The 12422-nt window shown below is 37.1% G+C and overlaps 1 protein-coding gene across 1 annotated transcript in view; it reads left to right on the forward strand.

The window, feature by feature from the left end:
• The window catches only part of LOC124363467, a 53863-nt gene extending 43193 nt beyond the window's left edge, over positions 1-10670 (forward strand). Inside the window, exons 20-27 of the mRNA XM_046818716.1 lie at positions 504-609; positions 2074-2089; positions 2240-2375; positions 2530-2855; positions 5450-5791; positions 6002-6319; positions 9511-9715; positions 10583-10670. Coding sequence (XP_046674672.1) covers positions 504-609; positions 2074-2089; positions 2240-2375; positions 2530-2855; positions 5450-5791; positions 6002-6319; positions 9511-9715; positions 10583-10611 — 1478 coding nt within the window. The 3' untranslated portion in view covers positions 10612-10670. The remainder of the gene's footprint in view (positions 1-503; positions 610-2073; positions 2090-2239; positions 2376-2529; positions 2856-5449; positions 5792-6001; positions 6320-9510; positions 9716-10582) is intronic.
• The last annotated feature ends 1752 nt before the right edge of the window (positions 10671-12422 follow it).

The following is a 12422-nucleotide window of genomic DNA, read 5'->3' on the forward strand; positions in this document are numbered from 1 at the left end:
TGTGACGTTAAGGACCACTTTAGATTTATGCACGTTAGAATGCTAACGTACTAAGAAATATGAGCGCTCTTCTGAGAAAATATTTTACTTTAGTTAACAAGCTATACAACAGCCGATAGACTCAAAAAGATTGAACAAGAGAAGCTTACTTTTCACCCACCTACTATGACCATGTAGACAAGTGCCTAGCCAAAAGTTACTAACCCTACAACACTTGCTTCCCCCTCGATTCGCACTTAAAAGTAGTTTGCAAGTTATTGGTTTACAGCCCATCTCTTGTTAAATGTTCTGCACATTATGCCATACTTCTTACCTTGATAAAATTGATGGTTTAAGAGATAATTTATTGCTAAAATGGTAACAATGTTGTGTTTTTATGGGAATTTTATATTATAACTTTTTTGTTTTCAATGAATACACAATAATATTTAAATACTAGTTTTGGAATATTCAATAAGCTTTCCACGTATATACAAATTTGTATAATTTGATGTATTGTGCAGTTTCAAAATTGGCTTATGAATTAATAAAACACTCACTACGTCGCGCTCCCTACACTCTGCATGATATAAGGAGACAAGGGTGTGCCCGTATGCTAAACGAGAACTGGTCAGTCGTGCGTGACGTCACTCAGGTAGCACACGGTCACGTGACTGACTCCCTCCTCATTAGAATGCATCACGCTGTTTCTCGCAGTGTTTTAGTTTTTATACTATTTTTTTCCTTATAATTCTGATGATTTTTATAAAAATTGTCTTCTACGATGAAATTGGAAGTGAATTAAACACCAACGTTGTATTAATGCTCGTACTTCTCGTATACTGAATCTGAATGCTAACCAATCTAAACAATAAATTTCTTGAAGATAACAAAATAGTTATCAAATTAGTCTTTATCATGGTTTACATTCAAAGTACAAAACTACGAATCAGTAACAAATTATGAATTTCAAATGCTACATTAAGTTTGCAATTAAAAGTAACATAAATATTATTACTAAATCGAAAGAACTAAGCCATACAAATTATACTAAATAGTGACCGTGTGATGTAATATTCAGATATTACATTAAATACTGCCTGACATTACGCCATCACTTCATCCACAGGTTTGAGAAACTTACTTCTGTCAAAATACAGCTAAGATGGGTTTTATAGCAATGTTTAAATGAATAGTAAAATTTAGGTAGTAACTTTGTTTTTTTATATCTGGATGTTTACAGTACTGACTGAACACTAAATATTTGATAAAAAGTATAAATTTACTACCCATTAAATTTTTGTATCAGGATATTTTCTTACTCTGTGCTAAAATTCTTATGCATAAAAGGTTTGAAATACGAAGTGTTTTTACTATCAAAGTTACTCAATGCTTTATGACGATAAATAAAAGAAATGAAAAATAATAGTTAAATTAAATAAACATATGTTTGTGCTGTTATAATACAATGTTTACACATAACAGTTGATTATATTTAAAAGGTTCTGACAATTAATATTTCGCAACGTTATAAATCAAGATGAGATTTTTCGCTACCTACTTTAAAGACTATTGGGGTGTAGCATGGAGGCATTTTCTAAATAACAATAGGCCCTAATTCCAGGGACCTTAAGAATGTCAGTGTAAAGTTTCAGTACAATCGGTTGAATAGTTTACGCGTGAAAGCAAAACAAACAAAGGCACTTTTTCAGTTATAATATTAATAGCTTAATAAATAGTATTGTGAATAATCTAATCAGCCGTTTTCCACAAGCCTCTTTAATATATTTAATTACACTGATAGCTTAGCCATTGTTTAGAGTTGGTGTACATACGATTTGCCATATCTTAACAATTAAAGCGTCTTAATTATGTCAGAAGCGAGGTTTCTTCCTCCTTTAATAATAATTCCGATAGTCACTGGGCTTGTAAAATACTATTATATTTGCCGTCACCAATATGTTTAAGTGGGGGAAACAATGGGGAACGGAAAGTCAATGAATGGTAGAAAGTAACGTTAGTAAATGCATTTTAAAGTACTAGGGACTAAGTGAGTTAAACAATGGTTTATACATTTGGGGGACCACGTGTAAGCTCGATAACCATTCAGGTAATATACCACATGTAGTCTGTTTAATTGATTTTTATGCGTGATTATAGATTTTAACATTAGAGTGTGATAATCTTTCAACACAGTTCAGGGAAAGGACGTTAAAGCATAATTGTGAACTGTTAAACCTATCAAATAATTAATGTCTAGGTGGCAGCGACCCTGGTGGCAAATTTGGGAATGCTAAACACCGGAATGATGATCGGATTCCCATCTGTCTTGCTACCCCCTCTGCTGAAAGTGGGCCCTGACCTTCATATTTCATTTGACCAAGCCACCTGGCTTTGTAAGTACGATTTGATTATAAAACCCCTGTGTAGGCTCAAGCCATACTTCGTTTTTCGAGAAAACTTTTCCAGTTTTTCGTTTGTGTGACTATTCATCACAATTCATAGATTATATCATGTTAAACGTTCATTAACTCTGCTTTTCCTCCTCAGCTAGCATCTCCTTCATCTCAGCGCCAGTTGCCTGTGTGATGGCAGGCCCGATGATCGACCGTGTCGGCCGCCGCTGGGGTCTGGTGCTGCTTAACCTCACGTTCATCGCAGGGTGGCTGCCTTCAGCCGTCTTCCCGCTATCCCTCCCTGCCCTCTACATCGGCCGTATCTGCTCAGGGATTGGGGCAGGTGCAGCCTCCAGTACATGCTCTACCTATACTGCGGAAGTAGCCGCTGTATATCTACGAACAGCGCTAGTCTTGATCACACCGTTGATGTTATCAGTTGGCACCGTCGTCACCTACCTCTGGGCCATGCTATACCAGGTTACGTATTGTAACTTCTTATAACTGTAATTTGACACCAGTATTTTAAGGAAAATCTAGTCTAGAATAACGTATTCGCTTTAGTTTTCAATCCATTGAGTTAATGGTACTCAAGAACCTTGGAGCAATCCTTTGATTCTAGATATTTACGACGTTATCAAGAACTTCACAATTGTTAATGAACTATTTTAATGATTAGAGTCCCTCATAAAACTGCCAAAAAATCTAAGCCAGTGGTTTCATACGCACAATAAGGGATACATTGATGACATGGTGAGGGTATGAAATCATCATAATCTGGGTCACGTGGTGTATAACGGAGAATCTTTAGTAATAGGTCAATCGCTATTAAATAAACATGCGCAGAAGCAAATTTCTGAGCAGTACCGCGCAGGTGGGGCCCCTCCAGCGAGGAGTTGGGATGGGGAGTGGCACCAGCATCTTCTTGTATCTGTTTATTTTAGTCCTCCTCCGTAGACTAATGGTTATAGTCTCGGCTCTTTAACCGAGAGATCACGGGTTCAAATCCCGGGGAGGTCCAAAAATGTAATAATAGCAAAAACCAGTGCACTTCGAAGCCGGCATAGTTGACGCTGAGGCTTAAATGAGTTAACAAAAAAATCTGTTTGTGTCTCGCTCTCACAGTTTTGTTTACACTGCAGATACTTTACCTGTTCTAATACTATATATTTTGTGTTTGTAGGCGTATACCAGAAGTGTCGCATTCTAAACATAAAATATTAATTGAACAGATTAATATAGTCATAGATGTATCCAGGAAGCTTGCATTTTGTTTTGAGGTTAGCCGTGCAGTTGCAGTGGCCATTACAGATGTGTCGTTCAATTCGAACGGGTCAGTCAAGTGATCCAGATCAGAGTGTTTCAAAAGACCCGTTAACCGAGAACCTTTCGTTTACTTTCGTTCACTGTTAACCGATTAAGATTAAGAATAACGCCGTAATCGTATAACTCAAAAGGGGGACTAGGGAGTATCCCCATTTGTACGGAATAACCTTACTTATGATAAATCAAAGGCATATCAATCAACCAAGTCCATTGATTATAAGTATTATCGATAAAATATTTAGCAATGTATCTGGTAACTTACAATTAAATGTTTTAAATAAGTTTTTTGCATTTAATAGATTCCTGAAATAATACATTTATTGTTATATATCTATCAATTCACTGTACGATATGCTGTTTCTTCGTCTATCTGAATACTCTTTTACTAGCAGATCCTTTCGTTCACTCGGTCATTACATCCAGTCGTTCATTCGTTAATTTTGTTCGCTCAACACGATGACAGGTATAACACTCCTAGCGGGAAGGCTCAGTAACTGTGTACTGACCGGTTCAACTGAACGGGTCGAAGCAGTGAACGATACCGACTGAGCCGGATAAATCAGCTGATCAAATACAGTGAGCGCCGAGCAGTGGTGATGATTCTTGGCAGGGTCGGCGGAGGGGTATTTACTCCATCCTGCGTGAACTCAAATCAAACAAGGTTTTTTTGCAAGCGGTTTGCCTTATAACAGTTATGATTTTGAAGCCTTGTACATTGTAGAAACATGCTGTTATCGTAGTTTGTGATTGCACATTATAATGAGCCGCCATTAAAGTTATATTTTAACTACGCAATAATATTGTCCCTATTGTTTCATCTGTTTTACACTTTTTAAAATAAAAGATGCGTACTTTAAAAAGGTTCTTACACTTAATACAGTTATTGAAAATAATGTTTATTTACACAAAACTTACTACAATACGATAAATACTTTTAATATAATAATGAAGAATATGCTACATTAAAATGATTATAGGCTTAAGATATACCGTAACCGATTCAGCAAACTCATTTAATGAAAATCTCTTCATTAATGAATCAAACCATTAATTATTTCATAGATTACCTCATTCGTAATAAAACGTTTTCTTAACCGACAAGTCACGCGTTTGATTCCCGTCGAGATTACTTAACTTAGTTCATGGATATGGAAAGTTTTCAGGAAAAATGTATTATTATTTACTACAGAATAAAACATAGCCACATTAAGTCAAACCTATGTATACGGTATTATGATCAATTCTTGATTGGGTCATTCTTTTTATATTCAGAATTACAACAGTTTAATATAACTATTTTAAAGACAGGTTCAGTAAGACAAAACGTTTGAAAACTTTTTTTATAGGAATTTTAAACGTGAAAAGTAGTAATTTTTGACAGTTTTGTAACTAGGCCTATTTTTTAATCTGTAAAATAAGACAGTACGATTTTTTTTAAACGTATCTGAACATTATCGCTTCATGGAATGACATATTGAAGAACACGATGTATAACAACTTGAAGGTCAGCCATATCTTATTTACGTATAAAGTAAAACTGCTTGATTTATAGATGACCCAAAGTAATACTTTTAGACCTTACAATTTAATTTGGAAATATAATTTTTTAATTTTATATCGCCAGTTAAGCTATTTTAAAGCTGCAACTGATATTATCAACATCGAAACTAAATGTGCTATGTTCAGACTTTGTATTATGGAATGACATTATTTTAAACTGCCACATTTCATAAATGCAACTGGTTCAGGAATCATGGAGCGAAGTATCTTGGTTCGGATTTGGCTTAACAGCAGCGTCGCTGGTGCTGACGCTGCTGCTGCCGGAGAGCCCGATGTGGCTGCTGAGCAGAGGCCGTGCTGAGGAAGCGCTGCAGGCTCTGCAGAGACTACGAGGAGCATCAGGACCCGATCAGATCCAGGAGGAGCTGGACAGCTTCAGGAGCAGAGCGAAGGACAAGCAGCAGACAACATCCTGGCTCCCCATCTTCAAACATCTGCGGAAGCCTCAGGCCTACAAGCCTCTTATTATGATGAACCTGCTGTTTTTATGTGCCAGTCTGACTGGAATTGTGCTGGTCATGAGTTTTGCGGTAAGTTTGAACTTGTACGTTAATAAAATGTAATCACATTTTATATACAAAGGAAAATGATATACTATTAAACTAAAGTAACAAAATGTTTGTAAAAGTTTTGAAATTTATAAAACTTTATCACATTCTGATGTGACAAAGTGACATTCTTACTTTCTAGAAAGAAGAAATGTGAAAAACATGACAACTGCTTTCTTTTTCTGTTTTCAGGTTGATTTTACAGAGAGGGCGGGAATAAAAGCGGAGGCTTACTACGTGGCTATGTGTATTGGCATTGTTCGCATTGTCTCCATTCTTATCTTTACTTGGGTGAGGAATGAGTTTGGAAACAGGAACCCAGCGATATTCTTCGGAGTGCTCATGACTGCTTCCATTACCATGCTGACTGTGAACGTGTCTGGGTTACTGGTGCTGCCCCAGTGGCTCATTGGAGCGCTTGTTCTGGTTTATGTGTACGCCGGCTCCACAAGCTTCTCCAACATTATGTTAGCCATGCTGGGAGAAGTTTTCCCAACCGAAATCAGAGGCGTAAGTCATGGATAACTCATAGTTGTGTGTTTTATTGATATTTATTTTGTTAACTGTAATGATTAGACTTGTGAATTACTTTTTGTTCGGTAGGTATAAAAAAATGGATATTTTAATCTATATTTTGAAAGTTTATGAACTAACATATAGAGTCAATCATCACAAATTGAATATGTATGTTAACAAATTTAATTTACCTTAATGTAACGTGTGCAAAGTACAGGTAGTTTATTTTGCAATTGTCTTGTGGCGTCACGACGTAAAATAACCGAATCGGTTACGAACCAGTGACAACGTAGGCTAATATTAAAAGGTTCCACTGGAACTGTCACTACAACGCCACCGTTGAAACGAATGCCTAGACTGTTATAATGATGAGATAACCGCAACAAGTTATCTGTACGTTGCAATGAGTCCAGAGAGACTATATTTGTATCACCCTCACTCGAATCCATCTATCAATGGAGATAATGTTTTAAATAACGTCCTTGATATGTTCCCTCTTCTATACTATTAACTATCAATATTCTGAATTGTAATCTAATCTAAATTTACTTTTGATATTTTCATTATACCGTACTACATGTTATTTGTGATAGTGGCCAGAATCAAAACTAAATAAAAATTTAATTTATATTGTTTTTATTTCACAGTTTGTTAAGCAAGGTTAGAAACTTAACTATTGATCATTTTTCGTACATCCTAGTCACGTTGCAAAGAAGCAAATACGATATAAGCTACGAGATGTAAATAAATTATTAATATATAGTTCAGTTTGCAACGTAGTTGTTAGCCGGAACCGCTCCAGCTATCGCACTTTCGTAGCAAAGGAATTTTTAGCCGGAACCACTCCCAACTATCGTTAACTCGTGGCAACGGAACTGTTAGCCGGAACCACTCCCAACTTTCGTTAACTCGTGGCACAGAACTCTTAACTGGAACCGCTCCCAACTATCACTAACTCGTGGCAACGGAACTGTTGGCCGGAACCACTCCCAACTTTCGTTAACTCGTGGCAACGGAACTGTTAGCCGGAACCACTCCCAACTATCGTTAACTCGTGGCAACGGAACTGTTAGCCGGAACCACTCCCAACTTTCGTTAACTCGTGGCAACAGAACTCTTAACTGGAACCGCTCCCAACTATCACTAACTCGTGGCAACGGAACTGTTGGCCGGAACCACTCCCAACTTTCGTTAACTCGTGGCAACGGAACCAGCTCAGCTGTCGTATACTCATGGCACCAGAACTTTTAGCCGGAACTGCTTCTGCTGTCGCAAACTCATTGCAACGTTTCAGCGACTGGAACAAACCTCTGATATGCAATGTTTGTTAACTAAAGTACAATTTATTTATAATTGAAGAATTTTCCACAGTATTTCCATAAACAGTCAGTATGTAATGTACGTTCTTTGTTCCGAAGCCATGACATATAATAGATTGTTTGGAAAACCATTTCACCACTAAAGCTTCTCGAAAAAATCATCAGTATTGTGAAAATTGATCTCATATATAGGTCTCTTTTGATAACCACAGCTGGAGACCGAAATGAGAAGGAGATTTTTGAATGTTACTAAACTTTCGTATTTTGGTTCTTTTGTGTTCTGATGGCCGTGATCGGTGAAGATGCAACAACCTTCCCAGATGGTCCCTCAGTAAAGTATTTTAAGATAGGCAGACATCAATGAAATTACAAGCTAGTTCATAATATTGCGGAAAGCTGATATGAAAAATAAACCAACTAGCGATGCAGCTGACCTAACACATTTGACAGAAACCTCCCCGCTTATGATGCATTTAACAACATATTATTATGGAGTACGTTGAAATTTACAGCCTTTATTATATAAAGTAAATATAACATTACTATAAATATTAACAGAATGCATGTTCTTGTTCAAGGGTGTAAAATCATGAATTGGAAAATGTTAGTAGCTTAAATCTTACTGGTTTATCTGTAAACCTAGTACAAAAAATTTAAAACTTAACTAATTTTTGAAAACAAATCTTAATGTTCGAAAATAAGGCAATTTCAACTGCTACTCTTACACACACACACACACACACACACACACACACACACACACACACACACACACACACACACACACACACACACACACACACACACACACACACAACACACACACACACACACACACACACACACACACACACACACACACACACACACACACACACACACACACACACACACACACACACACAACACACACACCACACACACACACACACACACACACACACACACACACACACACACACACACACACACACACACACACACACACACACACACACACACACACACACACACACACACACACACACACACACACACACACACACACACACACACACACACACACACACACACACACACACACACACACACACACACACACACACACACACACACACACACACACACACACACACACACACACAACACACACACACACACACACACACACACACACACACACACACACACACACACACACACACACACACACACACACACACACACACACACACACACACACACACACACACACACACACACACACACACACACACACACACACACACACACACACACACACACACACACACACACACACACACACACACACACACACACACACACACACACACACACACACACACACACACACACACACACACACACACACACACACACACACACACACACACACACACACACACACACACACACACACACACACACACACACACACACACACACACACACACACACACACACACACACACACACACACACACACACACACACACACACACACACACACACACACACACACACACACACACACACACACACACACACACACACACACACACACACACACACACACACACACACACACACACACACACACACACACACACACACACACACACACACACACACACACACACACACACACACACACACACACACACACACACACACACACACACACACACACACACACACACACACACACACACACACACACACACACACACACACACACACACACACACACACACACACACACACACACAAATCACAATAATAGGAGATTTGAATTGAAATTCACTTATTCTATTCGAATGACTAACATGCAATGTTTTCTTGCAGTTTGCAAGTGGCATCACAACAGGCCTTGGATTCACGACCTCTTTTGTTTCCACGAAACTCTACCCCATCTTTGTGACGGAGTTCGAAGCATACTTCGTGTTTTTGTTCTTTACAATATTTGGAGCTGTGGGAACTCTTTATATATACTTGTTTCTTCCTGAGACTCACGGAAAGACATTGTTAGAAATCGAGGACTACTTTAAAGGTAAATCAACCAAGGACGTAGCCTGCAAGGGGGTCTAATGGATCCGAACCCCTTCCCAGAAAGTTAAAGTTTTTCAATTATTTTTTTACTAAACGATTATTATTATTCAAAAATAATAGTAGTATTACTGACATGTACTGCTGAAAGATAGTTCTCAACAAAGAAATGGACCAAGAACATTTCAAGAAACATAATGGGGCCTTACTCTCTGTCCACTACAAAAATATCAATTGTCTGGATCCCCCCCAATTCTTTTCCTAGCTAGGCCTACGTTCTTGAAAACAATTCCTTTAATTTTTACTCTATCAGCTTTATTTATCATCATTAATGTCGTTGCTGATTATAATATGTAAGCTTTATCCTTACAATATATTTTAAAGTGAATTAGTGCTACAAGTTTTAAGTACAGATCACTTAATAATATGAAATATATTATTAATTAAAATGATAAAGTATGCGAGTTTATGAAAAATTAAATTTACGAGACATAGCTTTACAAGATTACAAGCTTTACAAGTACTAGAAATATCAAAAGCTACTCCACGAACATATTTCAATATTGTTATCATAACTCTTTATCATCCCCAAACTAACATTGTACTAACATAGTTATTGAAAAGTTAAAAACGATGACCTAGAAAACCAGATCTTGAAGAAATAACTTTCACCAAGGATTGTGAACTATACATTTGTTAATTTTATATATATTTGATCCTTATGTATTACAAATAGAATCATGGCTGTATTATAATGGTTATTAAACCAATTAGAAATTTGATTGTTTTTAAAGAAAATTAGATTTGATAAACCATAGAAAAATGAAATGAATAAAACAATAATATTTAACAATTAATTGTTTTGTTTCAGGAGAACAAATAACTGATACAAAACTCTGAAGTAAAGCAAAAACCCAGTAATTAAAGAAAAAGGGCAATAAAGACGTTATTATATTTAATTCTTGTTCATTCACGTTTCACCCAATAATTGAAAACCTTTTTACCTTTTCAGGCGAGGAGCATAAATAATTAACTGGAAAATTAAGTAACTTAGAGAAAGTTTGCATGACGCTTCATTCTATTTAAGCAACATCGAGTACGATGATTGTGCACTCAATGGAATTTGGCTCAGTATTAGGGTTTAGTTTCACATTGGTCTTATGATGGCAACAATAAAATCATAGAATAAATAAATTTGTTAACGAAAAGTAGTCAGCCACATGGCATTTTAATATGTACTAAAATAACACACGTAACCTAATGAAATTAGTAATAGGATTAAAATGCTGCGTGCAACCTGACATGTACCTGATAGTTAATTGTTGCTCATATTGCTGCTATATTTACAGTTATCTATTATGTCAATAATTCGTCAAATTTCAAGTAAATTGAAATTATCAAGTTATTTATTATTCTTTTAAGACCCCTCTTACTATTATGAATACAAATTGTATTTCAATATATATTGAATGAATAATGAAGATTATACTTGCTCAAGAGAAATGCATTAGTACGAAGATTTCACTGATTCCTTAAATAAGCTATCGAACGAAGGAAAAAGTACATAGTACTTGTATCTCAAATATTCTACACTTATTAGAACATGGTACCTGAGAATGATTTCATGGTATTTGAGTATTGCGTTCAATCCATCGAGGTAACGTGTATACCCGCAAGTGAGGTAAGACAATACGAATCCTGGACGATAACAGTGCAACAGAATACGACAAAGCCATTACAGTAACCAAGATAAGTTAGAGAGAGTTAATTGTTATATCCTCAAGTAACGTAGGAGATAATGAACCCCTTACGAATAATAGTATCACAAGGGTAAAGAAAATCGTCATGGAGTCTCAGGTATAAGGATAGAGTTTTGGAGTTCATTAACTCCACAAATACCGTTGGCAAGGAGGAACTCCTGAGGAATATTAATATCACAGCACCTGAGAAAATCGTCATGGAGTCCCCGGTATAGGGATAGAGTTTTGGAGGTCATTAACTCCACAAATACCGTTGGCAGGGAGGAACTCCTGAGGAATATTAATATCACAGCACCTGAGAAAATCGTCATGGAGTCCCCGGTATAGGGATAGAGTTTTGGAGGTCATTAACTCCACAAATACCGTTGGCAGGGACGAACTCCCGAGGAATAGTAATATCACAGCACCTGAGAAAACCGTCATGGAGTCCGCGATATTGGGATACACTCGTGGCGGTGGTCAGCCCAAAAAATGACTAGAGGAGGCTAAATTCCTGGAGAAAAGTATTCTCACTGGGTCTTGTCTATTGTCTCATTGTGCCGTTTGATAAATTTAATTTCCTAAAATACATTCTTTATTATCAGCCTTATATTTTGTACCGTTATTTAGTTTTACTTCATATAGTACATATTTTCGCAACCCAGTTACTTGTTACTGGTTAGTATAAGTTACATCCTATGTTCTTGGAACTAAATTCTTGACGGATTAATAACATAATTGGCACGCGTATTAATTTTTTCTCTCGGGAACTTCGTAGCTGCCGAACCTCGCTACCGAAGGAACACCTCGCGCGGTTTCTCCGCGAGTTAAGGTTCGCTCTTCGAGCTCACTTCTTGAGTTCAAGCAAAATTACTTCATGTTTTAGACTTCCAGTCTACTAATCTTCCCCATCTCCAACTACACCTGCATTGTCGAGCCAAGAATGATGACGCCCACGTATGTGAGACAAGT

This window comes from Homalodisca vitripennis, chromosome 5 (genome assembly GCF_021130785.1).
Source record: "Homalodisca vitripennis isolate AUS2020 chromosome 5, UT_GWSS_2.1, whole genome shotgun sequence".
Classification (NCBI taxonomy): domain Eukaryota; kingdom Metazoa; phylum Arthropoda; class Insecta; order Hemiptera; family Cicadellidae; genus Homalodisca; species Homalodisca vitripennis.